General features: G+C 48.3%; 2 protein-coding genes across 6 annotated transcripts in view; one reads left to right on the forward strand and one right to left on the reverse strand.

Annotated features, from left to right (window-relative positions):
- Positions 1-16,183, forward strand: part of fmnl3 (formin-like 3) — a 34,198-nt gene extending 18,015 nt beyond the window's left edge. Inside the window, exons 5-26 of one of the 5 annotated variants that reach the window (XM_056587101.1) lie at positions 399-482; positions 1,363-1,509; positions 2,335-2,443; positions 2,799-2,875; positions 3,191-3,284; positions 4,334-4,408; positions 4,583-4,693; positions 4,819-4,968; positions 6,091-6,192; positions 6,395-6,794; positions 7,119-7,205; positions 7,315-7,439; positions 7,549-7,751; positions 8,336-8,639; positions 9,034-9,114; positions 9,234-9,363; positions 9,847-10,007; positions 10,146-10,247; positions 11,360-11,452; positions 11,718-11,841; positions 12,652-12,783; positions 14,288-14,377. In XM_056587101.1, coding sequence (XP_056443076.1) covers positions 399-482; positions 1,363-1,509; positions 2,335-2,443; positions 2,799-2,875; positions 3,191-3,284; positions 4,334-4,408; positions 4,583-4,693; positions 4,819-4,968; positions 6,091-6,192; positions 6,395-6,794; positions 7,119-7,205; positions 7,315-7,439; positions 7,549-7,751; positions 8,336-8,639; positions 9,034-9,114; positions 9,234-9,363; positions 9,847-10,007; positions 10,146-10,247; positions 11,360-11,452; positions 11,718-11,841; positions 12,652-12,743 — 2,851 coding nt within the window. In that variant the 3' untranslated portion in view covers positions 12,744-12,783; positions 14,288-14,377. Of the gene's footprint in view, positions 1-398; positions 483-1,362; positions 1,510-2,334; positions 2,444-2,798; positions 2,876-3,190; positions 3,285-4,333; positions 4,409-4,582; positions 4,694-4,818; positions 4,969-6,090; positions 6,193-6,394; positions 6,795-7,118; positions 7,206-7,314; positions 7,440-7,548; positions 7,752-8,335; positions 8,640-9,033; positions 9,115-9,233; positions 9,364-9,846; positions 10,008-10,145; positions 10,248-11,359; positions 11,453-11,717; positions 11,842-12,651; positions 12,784-13,301; positions 13,346-14,287 lie in introns of those variants that run through there. The other 4 variants (XM_056587126.1, XM_056587109.1, XM_056587118.1 and 1 more) reach the window with 4 other exon arrangements.
- A 151-nt stretch (positions 16,184-16,334) lies between these two features.
- lrp1ab (low density lipoprotein receptor-related protein 1Ab) overlaps positions 16,335-18,318 on the reverse strand; it is a 91,810-nt gene continuing 89,826 nt past the window's right edge. The window contains exon 89 of the mRNA XM_056587077.1: positions 16,335-17,989. Within this exon, the coding sequence (XP_056443052.1) occupies positions 17,852-17,989 (138 nt within the window). The 3' untranslated portion in view covers positions 16,335-17,851. The remainder of the gene's footprint in view (positions 17,990-18,318) is intronic.

The raw sequence follows: 18,318 nt of genomic DNA on the forward strand, positions 1-18,318 counted from the left end.
GTGTGTGTGTGTGTGTGTGTGTGTGTGTGTGTGTGTGTGTGTGTGTGTGTGTGTGTGTGTGTGTGTGTGTGTGTTCGTGTGTGTGTGTGTGTGTGTGTGTGTGTGTGTGTGTGTGTGTGTGTGTGTGTGTGTGTGTGTGTGTGTGTGTGAGTGTGTGTGTTGTATGCTTCTTGCATGTCTGTTCAGGCTAGCCATTAACTACTTCTTAGGCTTATTTACTTTGAGGAAAGCGCTTCCTTCCAAAATGGTCCTAGCATGGAAATAGTCCAAAATGGTCCTAGCATGGAAATAGTCCAAAATGGTCCTAGCATGGAAATAGTCCAAGATGGTCTGAGCCACACGCCGCCCCAGATCCCCTCAGCAGGTCCATTATGCTCTGCTTGTGTCCTCGGTCTCAGGTGGGTCAGAGAGTTCCTCAACGATGAGAACCGAGGTCTTGACATCTTGGTGGAGTACCTCTCCTTTGCCCAGTGTGCTGTTATGTGAGTACACACACACTTACACACCCCCACACACACCCCCACACACACACACACACACACACACACACACACACACACACACACACACACACACACACACACACACACACACACACACACACACACACACACACACACACACACATGCACACTCACTCTCTTGACCTCTTCTTGACACGGGTTCAAGGGCCAAACTTTTCCGTACTCAAAATGGACTCACTTTTCCGGACTCAAAATGGACTGTTGCAACAACATATTATTCCTGAACCAAGTCACTACGTGCAAGCCGGTTATTAGCTTGTGCAATTTATACAAAGCTTTCTCCGTGTGTGTTGTGGGTTCGGTTGCCTTGCTGCAGACCTGACTATAGCTTGTTTTGCTAACTGTACCCCAGGCTAACCTAGACAGCGTGTGGACCGCCGTGCTGTGTTTTGCCAGGCTTTACTGCGGCTCTCTCAGAGGTTCCGGTCGTAAGCCTCGCCTCTTAACCGCTGCGTTGCTAACCTGACCCTCCAAATCCCTCTCTTCCCCTTGTGTGCGGACTCTGCTGCTTCGGTCTGTCTGTCTGTCTGTCTGTCTGTCTGTCTGTCTGTCTGTCTGTCTGTCTGTCTGTCTGTCTGTCTGTCTGTCTGTCTGTCTGTCTGTCTGTCTGTCTGTCTGTCTGTCTGTCTGTCTGTCTCTCTGTCTGTCTGTCTGTCTGTCTGTCTGTCTGTCTGTCTGTCTGTCTGTCTGTCTGTCTGTCTGTCTGTCTCTCTGTCTGTCGGTCTGTCGGTCTGCCTGTTGGTCGGTCGGTCTGTCTGTCTGTCTGTCTGTCTGTCTGCCTGTCCGCCTGTCCGCCTGTCTGTCTATTTGTGTGTTGGCTTTATCCGTGGCCCCCCAGGTTGAATTTTGAGGGTCTGGAGGTGGGGGAGGACGGGCCACTGGAGATGAGTAAGTCCTGGAGCAGGTCCATCGAGGATCTGCACCAGACGGGCAGCCAGCCCTTCTGCAACACCCTGGTGCGCTCGGCCCGCCAGTCCGTCCTGCGGTACGTAGCGCTTAGCCTCCCCTCCCGCTACGCCATCACCGCGCAGCGCTTTTAACGCCTCCCACCACCGTGGGTCTGTGTGTCAGCTGGACTCGACGCCCGTGGGCTCATTCGTCAGGAGGCTGATGGAAAATGATGGTTTACAAATGTTGCTCATCCTTCACAATAAGAGTCTTTCTAACGAGAGTCTTACTTGGTTGGAAGGTTCCGCTCTCCAGATGTGTCGGTGTGGGTGTGTGTGTGTGTCTACTGTTCGAGATGAAACCCAGCTGTGTTTCTGAGCACATGTTGGAGGTGTGGGATTGCTCTCCTTTACAGCCCAATAGCAGACGAGAGCCTCAAGTTATGGGATTGACTACCCTTTTCTCTTTAGCATTTACAGGTGTGTCTTCCATGAAGAGGACTAGAATTTCAATGAAAGTGACAATTGCAAAAAAAATCCAGGCAGCACTGTCTTGGTGAATAATAACTAATTTGTAAGATACTTCTGACATAACTCTAGCCTTAAACGCTCGAGACAATGATATGGAAACTGGTCTCCTCCCATCATGCATCTGTGACCACAGACCGTTGTGGCATCCCCTGTCTGCTCTTGTTCTATCTCTCTAGCCTCTCCCCTCCCCCTCCCCCCTCTCTAACTGCCTCTGACATGTTTGAATGTTTGTGGTAGCATGGTGTACAGATGCAGTATGGTTTCTAAGTTGTTGTCAAAACAAGTTATCAACATTATCTATCCCCTGCCCAAAGAGGAAGTCAATTCTGATCACCACAAGTGCATTTGCACAATCTCATTGGTGTGTGACATCACAGCGTTGTCTCTTGCAGATATGGCTCGGTGACGAACACCAAAACCATCAAGAACTCCCGTCTAGTCAGCCAGAAGGACGATGTACACGTGTGCATCATGTGCCTGAGAGCCATCATGAACTACCAGGTAAAACGCAGATCCAAACAGTGGTGTGTCCTTCAGTGAATAGACACTCAGCCTTTGTAAAACAGTGCAGGGAACACAACAATCAGGTCAGATTTAGTAGGGTTGAACAACATACATGTTATAGACACCCCTGGATATATCCATAATAGCATCGCGAAAAAACAGCAAATAGATACATTTTCTGTCTGTTCTGCACATATAAGAGCTAAACTCATCCGTCTCATCTTCAAAGCGCTTATCCGTGGTCGGGTCGCGGGGACAGAAGGGACCAAACTTCCTTTCCCCTGTATACAGTACAAGAGCAAGCTTTATATTCTCTCTCTAACCACGACCTTCGATCCTCGTCCTTCCGCAGTACGGCTTCAACATGGTCATGTCCCATCCGCATGCTGTCAACGAGATCGCTCTCAGCCTGAACAATAAGAACTCGAGGTAAGCGCTAAAGCCCGCCCCCTCCGGCCCCCATGCAGGATAACTACGGCTGGGACTCCACACCAGGTGAAGCCCCTGCAGCCCTGTTCATTGGATACGCCCGGCCTATCTGCCTGGATCCCCGGTCCCTCTGAAGTGGCGGGGGGGGGGGGGGGGGGCAGTAGCTCAGGAGGTAGAGCGGATTGACTGGTAACCGGAAGGCTGCTTATTCAATCCCTGACTCCTCTTACATATAAATATGTATAACTTTGTTAACTCTGGATCAAAGGATGGGTGACAATGAGGAGGTGATGAGTGTGTGACGTGTGGTTCTAGGACGAAAGCGCTGGTGTTGGAGCTGCTGGCCGCCGTCTGTCTGGTCAGAGGAGGCCACGAAATCATCCTCTCAGCGTTCGATAACTTTAAAGAGGTGCGGTAGGACGGGCCTCAGTCTTGATGAAATGACATTAAATAGCCTGCTGTGTTTGATGCTCTGTATAGTTATAGAGTGAAATCTGCGTGTTTACTGAGTGAAGTACTAAAGAATTGCAATGTCATTTCCTGTCTCTCCATGGGGTACAGAGAGGCCCGCAAATTCGACACAGGAGGGTGAAGGGAACTCTGCCACAAGACCTCTCCACCGAGGGTGTTAGCAGTAGCTCACTAGCTTCACGCTGAGGGTGTTAGCAGTAGCTCACTAGCTTCACACTGAGGGTGTTAGCAGTAGCTCACTAGCTTCACACTCCGGGTGTTAGCAGTAGCTCACTAGCTTCACACTGAGGGTGTTAGCAGTAGCTCACTAGCTTCCTGGTGACCTTTGGGACTCTTGGAATTAAGTCACCAGATGGGAGCCATCAAAACATAGACCTCAAAAGTTTGCTCCATGTCTATACTTCGCCTTGTAGACATTTTAAACAAGGGTCCAAATTCTGAGGAGACCCTGAATGCTCATGAACTGCCAGTCCAGACAGCAGAGAGCTGTGGTGTGTTACTTTAAAAGGCACGATGACAGGTACATGGACTTTTACAACACGGCCACCAATGGTGTTCAACCGCAGTAATTAGGAGTTACGCACCAAAGCAGTACAGTATTGCAACTGTAATTACAATCATTATTAGGCCTACTGGGACTTTCCCTTTTAGCACTGGTATAGAGGACCTCTTCAGGGGTCGGGAAAGCAGTGTTTGTTTTTCTTTGCTCTCATTTTCCCAGTGTGTTTGTGTTTGGTGGGAGTTGGGCTAAATCTATCCCGTTGGCATTCTGTCCCTTCCCATGAATTCCCATAATTAGGCGGCATTGCTGCGATGTAAGCGAGCTGACCTTCTCATGCATAACTATTACACTCATGGATGTAAGATAGACATCAAATGGGGAATGTTGGGTCATTTTACTAAGGAAATATCATCTTCTATGCCAACAAAATGTTAGCATTCCCTTGAAGAATATCCTCCTGTGAATGATCCAGTTTGTACTTCCAGGTGTGTAAGGAGAAGCAGCGATTCGAGAGGCTGATGGATTACTTTCGCTCTGAGGAAGCAAACATTGACTTCATGGTGAGCCTTCACGGTCAAACACAGGGGGCACCCCAACGGTGCATCTGCCATCCATTAAGTTCTTCACATGTTTTGGTTATTTTGTGTGTGATTGTGTGTGCGTGTGCTCACATGGGACTTCCGGTCTTCCCCATCTGTTCAACCTGGCCAACGTGTTCTCTGCTCTCCACTCAGGTGGCCTGCATGCAGTTCATCAACATCATGGTCCACTCGGTGGAGGACATGAACTTCAGGGTCCACCTGCAGTACGAGTTCACTAAGCTGGGCCTGGACGACTACTTGGAGGTGAGGCTGGAAGATAAAAAGAATAAATAAACATGAACAAAACCACCATCTAAACAGTAACCTGAAGCAAATGGTGGACTGTTCCGAGTGTTAACCTCATGTTGACACACTTCTTGCCTCGGCAGAAATCGAAGCACACAGAGAGCGACAAGCTGTCGGTGCAGATCCAGGCCTACCTTGACAACGTGTTCGACGTCGGCGGTCTACTGGAAGATGCAGAAACTAAGAACGCAGCGCTGGAGAAGGTGGACGAGCTCGAGGAGCACCTGTCCCACGTAAGATCACCAGCGGCCATTTTGGATCCATCGGTGCCGTTCACCTTAGTGCCTGTTAGCGCGCTGACTGTGGTTTGTTAGCTATGTCCAGTACTTTGGTGTTCCCCTGTACTCTTCCCTTAACCTTGCCGCTCTGGGACTCTACTTGGTGGTTATTTCTGATTTTCTATGAATTCCCTCAAGGGGTTTCTGGTAATTGTGAGGTGAACATGTGCTGAAAGGTTACGGTGTTGCCCTGCGTGGAGAACACAGGAACAAGACTCATATTGTTCTAGCGTTGCATCAGTCTTTCTGGACACTCGGCCTTCATATCCCACACTGCTCTCTGAAGATCTTCACATCCAGAGGTCGTGGGCAGTCCTGACATCACTGCAGGAATTTCAAAACAAACTCGGCTCTCAGGAGTCAGGAATGATGGGGGAGGAAAAGGGTCAGAATTCCGGGTGAATTCTTCAGCATAAAGGGATCTGCAGAATCTCAGTCAGTAGATGGGCCATATGTTGTGCTGGGCCGGTATTATTGTTGTTGCTTGGCCATGCTGACAATGTGGCTAACAACATTAACGACCACAATCAAACGATCAAACGTTTTGCGGTGTTGAGGAGTGAAAAGCTGATATGTTAGTATTAATATATGAACTGCTTTTATATTTCAACTCAGCTAAGCAGTCTGTGCTGAGGCACACAGCAGAGAAGAGAAGTATATACATCATAGAATTTACTCCATCTTAAAAAAATATCGTATTAAACAAAGAACCAATAGGAGACACAGCTCAACAAAAACACATTGTTAACGCGCTGTTGGGGATGAGAGCTTGGACTTCCCATTTGGCTGAGCTCATGCCCTATGGGGGGGTCTACCTAAAACCCACTATAATGAAATCGGTCCAAATCGATAAGTGAGTGTATTCTCTGCAGCTCTTTGCTGTGTCATACTGCCGGGCATATCGTATTCCTCTCTGATGCCGCAGAGTGGATGAGGAGAGCGAGAGGGATGAGGAGGGAGAAGGAGTGGATGTCGGAGACAAGCCCAGGTGCTCCTCTGTCTCGGTCCATCCTCCCTCCACCCACACGGCACACTCTGACGGTGTACCGTGCTCGGTCTCTCCATCTCTCTGTCTAGGTGACGGAGAAGCTGCTGGACTTGGAGAATGAGACCATGATGAAAGTAGCAGACCTGGAGAAGATTGTCCTTCAAAAGGATAAGGAACTACACGTAATGCGGGTGAGCGGGTGTGAATTGTGGAGCGCGATGTCATATCCTCTGTTGTCCATCAGTCCTGCCTGGGCTGCGTAGCATCTCCGATCTACAGAGCAACACAATGAAGTCGTTTGACAGTAAACACGCTCACCAGGGAATAGTTTGTCTGTGGTGTCGCGCTGATCGTGCCCGTGGTGCTCTCTGTCGCCCCCTGGTGTCCCTCTAGGAAACCTCTGAGTCGACCAGCACCCAGGTGAGCACCCTGAGGAGGATGATCAAGGAGAAGGACGCGGCCTACCAGAGACACTTCAGCATCGAGAAGCGGCTGATGGAGCTGGAGCAACAGGGCACCATCCGCCTGCACAAGAAACCCGACGGCGACATCGCCATCGAGCCGCTAGCCAGCGGCGCCTGCGGAGGCGGAGTCCCGGGCGGCGCCGGTATCCCTGGCGACCGTGGCCTCGGGTTCCCGCTGGGCGGCGGCGGACAGTCGCTGCTGCTGCCGGAGCCTCCTGTCGAGCGAACGGCGACAGAGGGCGTCGACCCCAGTTTACCCCCCGCCAGCGAGGCTCCGCCCCCGCCGCCTCCTCCACCCCCGCCGCCTCCACCGCTTCCCTCGGCCACAGGTAAACAGAGGAACGGACGGAATCCTCCATGTGTGTCCATCATGTTGTATACACACACGCAGTGCATGTGAAGGCCAGTCCTGGGTTGGGGGGGGGGCCTCAGAGGACATCTATTTGTGTCAGCAGCCAGGTTGTGATAGAGTTCCTCTAACCCCAGACAGGAAAGGGATGCACTTAGGGCACTTCCTATGTTGAGGGGAGCAGTGGGTAGGGGACGTCAGCACATTCAGGAAGGAGAAGGAGGAGGACATCAAACATGAACGATGATATAGGTTGTGAACGGCCTGTTTTAAAAGAGGCGATGTTGGTCTGTGTGTGTTGAAGGCATCCCGTGTGCACCAGGGCCGCCCCCACCTCCACCTCTGCCGGACGGTTCTCGCTCCTTCCCCATACTGAGTTTGGGCCTGTCAGGTATGATAGCACGTTTGACCTCTAGCTTTCTTGGAGGTCACTGTTACTGGGGTGAAACAAGGTAAACCAATCACTCAGCTGTTTTCTAAAAGACGTTTCCCTAAAGCAGCGATCAGAATCAAGAAGCCAATCAAAACCAAGTTCCGCTTGCCAATCTTCAACTGGACGGCGCTCAAGCCCAATCAGATCAACGGCACCGTCTTCAACGAGATTGACGACGAGCGCGTCCTGGAGGTACGTCTAGCTAAACCCAGCTGCAAGTACACCTGATGCTGCCTCACACTGTGGTGCTGGCATGGAGTATGATGGGGTTTGGTCATTAATCAGTGATTCTCTTCCGTAGGAGTTGGACCTAGAGAGGTTTGAGGAGCTGTTCAAGACCAGAGCCCAGGTGGCTACGGTGGATCTGTCCAGCACTACAAACAAGGTGGCCAACAAGGCTGTGAACAAAATCACCCTGCTGGACGCCAATCGCTCCAAGAACCTGGCCATCACACTGAGAAAGGCCAACAAGAAGCCTGAGGAGATCTGCAAAGCCATAGAGAAGTAGGGCTTCCTTCCAGACTCTTACTACCACTAAGAGAAGAAGAGCTTTTATCTTCCAGACTCTTACTACCACTAAGAGAAGAAGAGCTTTTATCTTCCAGACTCTTACTACCACTAAGAGAAGAAGAGCTTTTATCTCCCTAACTCTACCTACCACTAAGAGATGAAGAACTTTTATCTTCCAGACTCTTACTACCACTAAGAGAAGAAGAGCTTTTACCTTCTTTTCTCTAACTATTCTTGCCACGAGGAGAAGTAGAGCTTTTATCTTCCTAACTCTCTAACCACTACAGCACTACGACAGAGGAGGATTTAATAAAATTAATTACATTAAATACACAAAACCCACAAAGCAAGAATATCCTCTAAGACTGAAATTAATGTATTCAAATGAGTATGATTTCAGGAGGAATAATATTAGGCAAAACAGATTATAAAACCCAACAATTAAAACGATTGAAGAGGTTTTTTTTACCAAGGCCTCTGGATTGAGATGTGTTTGTCATTCTGTTCTATTTTGACCTCTGAAGAACAGTCTAAACCAAGCGACTCCACACAGCTTACCGCCTGCCCCCTCCCACCAGGTTCGACCTGAAGGCCCTGCCCGTGGACTTCGTGGAGTGCCTGATGCGCTTCCTGCCCACGGAGGCCGAGGTGAAGGTGCTGCGGCAGTACGAGCGCGAGCGGCGCCCGCTGGACCAGCTGGCGGAGGAGGACCGCTTCATGATGCTCTTCAGTAAGATCGAGAGGCTCACGCAGCGCATGAACATCATCACCTTCGTGGGGAACTTCTCCGACAGCATCACCATGCTGACGCCGCAGCTCAACGCCGTGATCGCCGCCTCCGGCTCCGTCAAGTCCTCGTCCAAGTTGAGGAGGATGCTTGAGGTGAGGACAACACCTTGGTTGTGTACGGGGAATGGGTTAACCTAGCGAGTGGAGGTGCTTGAAAATTGGTTCTATGAACATCCTGAACAGCAGTACCGACTGCGATATATTGTTGTTTCTCTGTCTTCTGACAAATGTACTTATTGTAAGTCGATTTGGGTAAAAGTGCCCTGAATGTAAATGTAAATGTAATAACAGCTACCTTCTGTTGTTTTGAGTCCTTGACATCTGCAACTATGCTCTACTTAGAGACCAAAGAAAAACATCTGAATTATACCGATACGATACAAAAGAAAGGTCCCTTATTTTCCAAATCACTGTTTGGGAAGTTTGTTTCTTTCTAATAAGGAGGATTATGTAAACATATCAGCCCCTCTTTTCTACTCTCTTCTAGATCATCCTAGCCCTGGGCAACTACATGAACAGCAGCAAAAGAGGCTCAGTGTATGGCTTTAAACTGCAGAGTCTGGATCTGGTAAGTGTTTTTGATCAGCACATTTAATCCCTGTGCTCCTGGGTTTATAAAGACAGTGCTTGTGAAGGGCTCCAGAGTTTTGATCTGTTTTGCTGCGTCTTCCCCCGTGCTTTCCCCAGCTGTTGGACACCAAGTCGACAGACAGGAAGATGACCCTGCTCCACTACATCGCGCTCATCGTCAAGGAGAAGTACTCGGACCTGGCAAACTTCTACAGCGAGCTGCACTATGTGGACAAGGCAGCAGCAGGTGGGGAAAATAACCTGTAGACATTTTTAAACACCGGTCCAAACCAATGACCGTGTAGTGTCAGTTCTGAGGAGACCCAAATTAATGCTCCCGAAGGCTAAAGAACCGCTAGTCCAGACTGCAGAACCGCAGCTGTGAGGTGTTATTTTAAAAGGATTGCGTCAGGCACGATGATGGATACATGGACATTTACAACATGGCCACCAACACTGTTAACACTGTTGGTGGCCGTTTGTCCGGCCGCCTACTGGACCTGTTAAAACAGGTCAAGTATGGTACAATTAAACGTTTAAGGGTTTAATTATGTAAGACGCCATTTCACATCATCCGGGCATTTGGTCCCAGCATAGGAACTTTGTGTTTTTTAATCAAGCTATTATTAATGATTATCACTGGTATTAGCAGTAGGAGAACCAGTGGAATAGTATGGCAGGTGAACTATGATACTGTTCAATCAATGACCCCCCCCTGTGAACGGCGCAGTGTCCCTGGAGAACGTGCTGCTGGACGTGCGGGAGCTGGGCAAGGGCATGGACCTGATCAAGAGGGAGTGCAGCCGGCACGACCACCCGGTGCTCAAGGCCTTCCTGCACTCCAGCGACGCCCTGCTGGACAAGCTGCAGAAGGACGCCAAGGCATCGGAGGTATTACCCCCTCGCCACCGCACGGATATTATCTCCCTGAGGCGGAAACGGACATGGAGGGGTGCCTCAATTCCAAGCTGTGTGTGTCACTCCTCTCACTCCTCTCACCCCTCTCACCCCTCTCACTCCTCTCACCAGGAGGCCTTCAACAATGTGGTGAACTTCTTTGGCGAGAGCTCAAAGACGACTCCCCCGTCTGTGTTCTTCCCCGTGTTCGTGAGGTTCATCAAAGCTTACAAGGTGAGCAGAGGGCCCCCTCTCTCTCTCTCTCCCCCTCTCTCTCTCTCCCCCTATCTCTCCCTCTCACCCTCTCTCTCTCTCCCCCTCTCTCTCTCTCCCCCTCTCTCTCTCTCTCTCTCTCTCTCTCTCTCTCTCTCTCCCCCTCTCTCTCTCTCTCTCTCTCTCTCTCTCTCTCTCTCTCTCTCTCTCTCTCTCTCCCCCTCCCTCCCTCCCTCCCTCCCTCTCTCCCTCCCTCCTTTCGCTCTCCCCCTCCCTCCCCCTCTCTATCTGGCCATCTCTCCCATTGTGTGCGGGGGGGAAGACCCCAGTGGTGAGGAAGAGAGGGCGTAGTCGTCCTGTTTCTTAGAGCACAACAAGAAGGGGAGGAGAGGGTGGAGGAGAGGGTGGAGGAGTGGTGGCGAGGCCGCCGCTGCCGCCGCCGCCGCCGCCACAGGAAGTAGCATGGAGCAGGAGGTGGAAAAACAGGAAGGAGCAGCTGGGTTTGGGAGCAGCAGCTGTTTAGACGGGGCCCTCCACTGTCTCCTCTGACCCTCCACCACCCAACACACATCCTCACATTGTTCCCCTGTCTGGATTTATGAGATCTACTCCAGGAAATGTGCACGTTTTTTTTTGTTTGTTGCTTGTGTGTGTTTGTGTGTGTGTCGGCCTGTGTGTGTGCGGGGTGTATGTGTGTTTGTGTGTTCCTGACAACGAGACAGAGCGGCTTAAGGAAATAAAAGGGCGCAGAACTTTTAATGACTACCTTAAATGTCTCTTCAACCTATGATCCGTTTCCTCCTCCTCTTTCGAAAGCGGACATTTTGTTTTCCGATGCCTTGTTTCTGTACTCAATCGAAATGTTTCTCTCTCTTTCTCACTCTGTCGCTCTCTCTCTCTCTCTCTCTCTCTCTCTCTCTCTCTCTTTGTGTCTCTCTCTCTCTCTCTCTCTCTCTCTCTCTCTCTCTCTCTCTCTCTCTCTCTCTCTCTCTCTCTGCCCTCTCTCTCTCTCTCTCTCTCTCTCTCTCTCTCTCTCTCTCTCTCTCTCTCTCGCTCTCTCTCTCGCTCTCTCTCTCTCTCTCTCTCTCTCTCTCTCTCTCTCTCTCTCTCTCTGTGTCTGTGTGTCTCTACAGGATGCAGTGGAGGAAAACCAGCAGAGGAAAAAGCAGGAGGAAGCCTTGAGAGAGAAGTTACTGGCGCAGGAGGCTAAACAGCACGACCCCAAGGTACCCTCCAGACGAGATGTCCGGAGTCAAAAACCTCTTCACAAATAGGAGAAACCCATAATTTCCTAAGAATAGTTCTTTATTTCGATTTGTATCAATATACAAGTCTGATGCAAAGTCTTGTACATAAAATATGAAAATCCTGACCGCACAATACACACTTTCATTCTTACATTTGAAGAGCTAATCAGAGTGCCAATGTCGGCTGGTAGACCAACGCATGGCTCTAGAGAGAAGAGGGTCACTCAGCCTCGTGTGCTTCTAGGTCCAGGCCCACAAGAAGAAGCAGCAGCAGCAGGAGCTGATCGCAGAGCTGAGGAAGCGGCAGGCTAAAGAGCACCGGCCCGTGTACGAGGGCAAGGACGGGACCATAGAGGACATCATCACAGGTGGGACAGAGAGTGCCTCGAGGAGCCCGCGTGTTCCGAGGAGCCCGGGGCTCGGTAGAGCCCCGCAGGGGCCCAGTGGAGGCCCCCAGGGAGCCAGGCCCACCGTGACGCTGGTGGTCGACTGCTCGGCCCCCCTGCAGTGCACGCTGTGCTACGTGGTGGAGACGGCCCCCCCCCGGCCGGGCCATGGGCCGTCGTGAAACACACAGGAAGCCCTCCAGACTTCCTCCTCTGTCTCTTACCGCAGCAGTCTAGTTCGTGATGTACAAAGAGAAAGATAGCTGTTAGCCTCAATGCCTCAGAATGTCAATTGTGTAAAAAATGTGTCATTTAATGAGAACAAAAATATTTATGTTGCGATGAATTGCGTACGGGAAGTGTGCGTGATTGATGCTAACACGCAGCAGCAAAGGCTTGCGTACACAGACGACACCGGAACAATGGTCGACCAACAACCAGAGCCTCAGTCCCAGCCTCAGCTTCAGGACAGCCTTTGCTAACAGACGTCTCCGCTTCAAAATTAATGAATGCTAGGGTTTTGTTTTGTTCCTGTTTGTGTCATAATGTTGGTAACAATATCCCTGGCCTCAACCCAACACTAGCTGAATACTGACAGTTGATCTGACATTGAACTCCATTAACTATGATGCCACTGTGTAACATGTCATATAATTATAACCCTGTATAATTATCCTTCTTAATCCCATAGCGACATCGTACACTAGTCAAAGAACTAGGTTTAACCGTGTCCCTCTTACTAGCAGTGTTCCAGGTGTGACGTAACCTCTCCCCCATCCTCCTCTTCCTCAGTGTTGAAGAGCGTGCCCTTCACAGCGCGCACCGCTAAGCGGGGCTCGCGGTTCTTCTGTGAAGCCAACCTCTGCGAAGACGGCAACTGCTAGCCCTCCTCCCAACCCTACCCCCACACACACTAATGCCAAGGTTGTCTGCAGGTCTCTCTCCCGAGCCCCCTGTTGCATGCAGCATGACCCCCCGCCCCCACTGTCACTCAACCCCAGGATCCCTCTCCTGACTGACCTGTGTACTAACCCAGGCTGCCACCGGTTGCCCTCTTGGGTTTATTTGGTGATGCTCCACAGACTGTTTGGCTACAACGAGTAGGAGACGGCAAACCTCTTTTACTTTCTTAGAAAATTCTGAGCAAAATTATAAACGTGAACACAGCCCTGATTGTGAAGCAATCAAGAGCGAGGATCATGCATGGCATGGATGACTATAACAACAACGATATGCACATTGCAACTTTTGCAATGGTCGACAATCTTTCTCCTTCAGAATGCAGAATTTTTGCCTAAAGAGGTTTGGCTTTCCAAAATACAACGAATGGACAGCATCTGGTTCCATTCTAGACTAACATGTTTTGGTTTTTTCCTGCTAACATGACACTCTTCTTTCCTCATCCTCCCCCAACCCCTCCATCCGCCTCTGTACTCCTACAGCTGAGACGGAGAGTAATGAGGGTACATGAGAGTCCTAGCTGAGGGTAAGGTAGTCTGGTGCAGCCCGCTGCCGCTTTAGCTCTGCAGCTCCCGTGTGCGGTCGCTACGTGGACGTCGGCTGCTTTGGCGCTTCACAAGCTTCTCAAAGCAGTCCAATCGCTGTGCTACACACCAGTAATGGAATAGATGACAACGCAGTCCAATATTTGACCGGTCCAGTTCTGAGTATTTCACTTTTTAAGCTTCAATCTAAAATCGTATTTTAAATTCTAGAGACCCTCAACCTCCAGGCAGGAGAATTGTTTGTACACGGTCGTATCGGTGCCATCGGTTTGTCACTGATGACCACTACATTTATGGTCAGGGCACCACCATCTTCATCATCGTCACCATCATCATCTGTTACCTCCTCCTATGTGTTGCATGCAGTCCAGTGTTCGTCCAGCTCACCTGTTAACAATATCCACCGTGTTGTGTGTCTGCTAACGGTCTCTCGCGTTCTGCTGCACAGCGCTCGGTCAATAAGCTTTTTCTAATATTAGAAAGAGCTTGTTGGCCATCTGCCATGTTTGTCTTTGGTTTGTGTATCCATATTGTGACCATGTGATTTAAGTAACTACACTCCCAAAGCCCTGGTGTCCACTGTGTCACATTATAGCAATAATGTTAGAATTTGGGAATCCAAGGTTTAGGGAAAAGTGTAATTTCTCTTTTCAAAATAACTATTGACGATAAATGGATAAATCCCATCACACAGTGCAACCAAACTATGAAGACATACCTGCGCTATTTTAGTGCCATGTATCAGCCTTCACAGACACTGTTATTGCAATGAAGGGATTCAAAAAGGACCAAAATCTTTGACGAGTTTGCGGCTTGGAGCTGAGCCAGGATTCAGTGGGCCGTGGCGTTCGGCTGTACTCTCCTAACACGTGTGTCCCCCTCCCCTGTCTCTCTCCCCCTCCCCCCAACCCTCCCACTCACAGATCTCAGAAACCAGCCGTTCCTGAGAGCCGACGCCTTGCTGCGGAGCGGCTGGAAGAGGCCTTAAACCACCTGTGTGTCCCCCAACACTTATAACCCCCGCCTCCCCAGACCACCTCCCCTGTGCCCTGTGTCCTGGTGGGGGTCCCCGTACCCCAGACAACCTCCCCTGTGCCCTGTGTCCTGGTGGGATCCCCGTACCCCAGACCAATACCCTGCCCTGAACCCCACGCCTGAGGCAACAGAGAGACTGGAAGTGATGACCGGGGGCATCAAACCCATGACATAGTGCCGTCTGGGTATTTATTTATTTATGGAGATACTTCTGCAGGAATAATTACAGCGACTGCATTGGGCCGACTTTCCTTTCTCGCTCCAAAGATAGACTCTAACATCGCCATGGGCTCAGTTAGACGGACTGCACGAGATCCTGCTGGACCTTGGCACTGGGATCAAGGCAGTGTATGAAACCCTAATTAAAGAGGGTTACATACACTATTTAAAGAGGGCTTCATGCAGGTGTGGTCAGTCTGGACTCCGTTGGCCAAAGCAGGAAGGACAATGCTTCTACCCAAAAGTGCCTGCAAAACATTCCTAAAGCCATAACGTCGGGCCGGGCATGAACCCGGCTTGCTGACACATATGCTAACTCTTAAAGGAGAACTCTTGCTCTGACGAGGCTGGATCTTTCTTTCCTCTGAATATCCAAGAAGATCACGAGTAACAGAGAACGTGGAACGACTTTTGGAAGGACTTGAGATTGAGCACACCGTCGACAACAGAACAGAGACTTGGAGTTGTTTGCATTCCTAGTTTCAATATTGTACGCTTCCATCGGTCCTTTGGACTGCTAGCCAAACCAAACATGCTTTCATGTCTTACTTTTGTCAAAAGTGCCTTTCGTAACGACAGTATTATTTTCATTAAGTCAGCCATAACGTGTATCTTTGAAGTCTTAAATGCAATTTCCTTTTTACTATGGCATGAACACTAAAAATATAATCAACATACAAAGGTTAAAAATATGAAAGTTAAATGGAGGAAAGGTCAGGGGAAAGAGCTTTTTAATTTGCCTCTTTGCAATCAATTTGGTGTTCTGTTTTGAAGGAAGATGTTAAAAACTGTCATGTATCTGAACTTTATAAATATATGTATATATATATTTGACAACACTTTCTGTCAAACTTAGGAAGTGACACAAGAATGAAGATTATTTGATATAGACTGCTGTTTTATAAGTCAGAGGTGGATAAATTGTAAATGCAGTGGATGAAGGATATTTCTATTATAATCATGCAGGTTGGGATGTCTTGGTGCTTCTATTGTACATCAGATCAATTCCCTCTTAAAAGCATCGAGTAGCAAAATGATTGTGCACTTTGAGAATTATTTTTGTGTTCTAGTATGGAACTGTCAATAGAGCGACCAAATGTACACTACTCCGTTTGCCTTAACCTTGTTTTAGACATTATTTGAAGTGGAAATGTCCTGGGCCAAATACATGCAAATCAATGAATGAAGAAAAAAGCGACTTTCTTTGAAATTGAAATAAAGTGAAATGCTTGCATTTCTCTTTTCCTTAACAATCAGTCAATCTATACGAGAACTTTAAAAAATATATCTTTCTGATGGACATATAAAATAAAAAATATATAAAGCAGAAGGTGGGACATTCAAACATTTCTACAAATTCACATTTTATTTCCGAAATTTGTGGTTATGAGTTATATATTCAATGGTAATTCACTGATGTTTTGCTCCAGCCATGATGACAGAAGCCATTCTATTTCAAATGAAGGTCAGAGTCCTCATACATTTCTACTATAAAAATCCATTTAATTTCTTATATCAAAAAAATCAAAATTAACCAAAATTAAAACAAACAACTAAACCAAAAACATCCATGTGAGTTCTGCAATCCGAGAGACATTCTCAAAATCAAGAAAACCAAAAACTAAAATGATTTTTCTAATAAGCAGTGAAATAAAGAACGTAGCATGGCGGGACTTTTAAAAGCACATTTTGTGAATACTGTTAAGAAGTGGAAGGGTGGTGCCAAGGGCGTGCGGTGTGAGGAAGCTGTGGAAGATTGAACAAGAGGTGCAGAGACGGAGCAATCCAAACCGCGACAGGTTCAAAGAGGAGGGCAGATGGCTAGCGATAGCATTAGCAGCAGCAAGGCAAAGGAATCAACGAAGGAATGCTTATCAGGAGGGACATCAGCCCCCCCTACCCCCCCCCCCCCCCCCCCCCGTTAGGAATGCACTTAATGAGCACTAACCCAAATTACATGAACACCCCCCTCCCCAAAACAAACAAACAAACAAACATCAAATACACAAGAAATCAACCCAACAACTTCAAAACTCATTTCATACAAGAACGTACCATCGACTTGGCTCCCGGGCCTTTCCTGACAAAAAAAACAACATTTTACAATGGAGGACAAAAAGACCAAAAGCTAAATACAGCCGTTCATTTACTAAATGTTACGGACGAACTCGAATACGACACTGGTCGGCACAGATCTGTAACTCTGCATCATCAAACTTCACGAGAGCCTGATCTCCGGCGGTTACTTAGTCGGGCTCTCCATGCTAGAGCCGGCGGCGGATACCAAACGGCCGCAGATAACCTCCCAGACGGTCTGGAATACGAGCCTTTATTACAATCATATTCTTCCAACAAACACACTCACACAAACAGTTGGGCCATTCATTTCTGATACTGATAAAAAAACAAAACAGAACTGATTAAAAGCAAGTACAGACCGCTATTTGTTACTGTTGTATTGTATTCCTGGGTATAGTTTCAAGACACTTTGTTAATAGGTTATATATATGTATATATGCAAATATATATAACTTGAGTCTGTGCAAGAAGGAAAAGACAATCGCTTGAAAGTGATTCAGACAACAGGGCGGTTTTTGTCTGGGTGCTGAGTTGTGTGTATGTCCTCAGGCATCTTACACTCGTCCCTCATCAAGACCTCCAGCAGCAAACAGGCGCCCAACCAGCCAATAGGAAGCATTCATTAGTGAAACTGACATTTGCTGTCCTCACATCCCCAATGTCTTTCACAATCAACAAAGACTTGGAAAATTATTATTTTTCCTAGGTATTGGAACAATGCATTGTTTTTTTCCTCCCCCTATACAATCCATACAAAAATAAAAAATTAAAATTGTTCCACTGCCGTTTGAATCTTTCCATGTCTTACATTTGCACAGAGGTAGTGGCTATATGACTGAGGGGAGGGGGGGGGGGGACAGGAGAGGAGGGGAGCAAAATTAACAACTGAATAAATGTCTATAAAATGGTTTCCGTTTTCTCCTCAGAGATTTCTTTTTTTTTTTTGTCAAAGAAAAAAATATAATACTGCAATCACATAAAAAAGTAGTCCTTCATTTTATACATTTTATACAGTGTTCTCCTTTTGTTGTGTTTCTTTTTTCTTCCCGATTGGTAAAGGCATTTCATCTGTTTGTTGAGCTCTGCGCCGCGGTGGGCGGGTGTGGTCTGGGGCGAGGCAGGGCAACGATGGCAGTTCATTCCACGGCAGGGCTTTACGCCAGCGGGTCGCTCATGTCGTCGTCGGCCGCCGACAGCAGCTCCTTCTTCTCGTCTGTGCTCGCCAGGGAGTTGCGGCTGTTGTGGGCGCCCATGTACAGGGTGGCGTACACGGGGTTGGTGAAGTTGGTGGGCTAGAGAGAGGGAGCACGTCACTAGGGTACGTAGAACTACTCACGGGTGTGCACACCTACACGACACAACAAAGGTCAACGCTACGAGAGAGAGGGAGGTTACTTGAACCTCTGTATGTTCATTAGGATATTTGAACCTAATTCCCATTAAGAAAAGAATACACCGTCTCATGTTTTGTAATATTTAAGACTCAATATATTTGTATAACGCAATGTACAGCCAGTACAATACATAAGTTGCTACCCATTCATTTATTTTATAATCAAAATCATAGAATCAATAGATGAAAATGAATCAATAGATAAAGCCGTATACACTACATAACGCC

The sequence above is a fragment of the Gadus chalcogrammus genome, chromosome 1, assembly GCF_026213295.1.
Source record: "Gadus chalcogrammus isolate NIFS_2021 chromosome 1, NIFS_Gcha_1.0, whole genome shotgun sequence".
NCBI lineage: Eukaryota > Metazoa > Chordata > Actinopteri > Gadiformes > Gadidae > Gadus > Gadus chalcogrammus.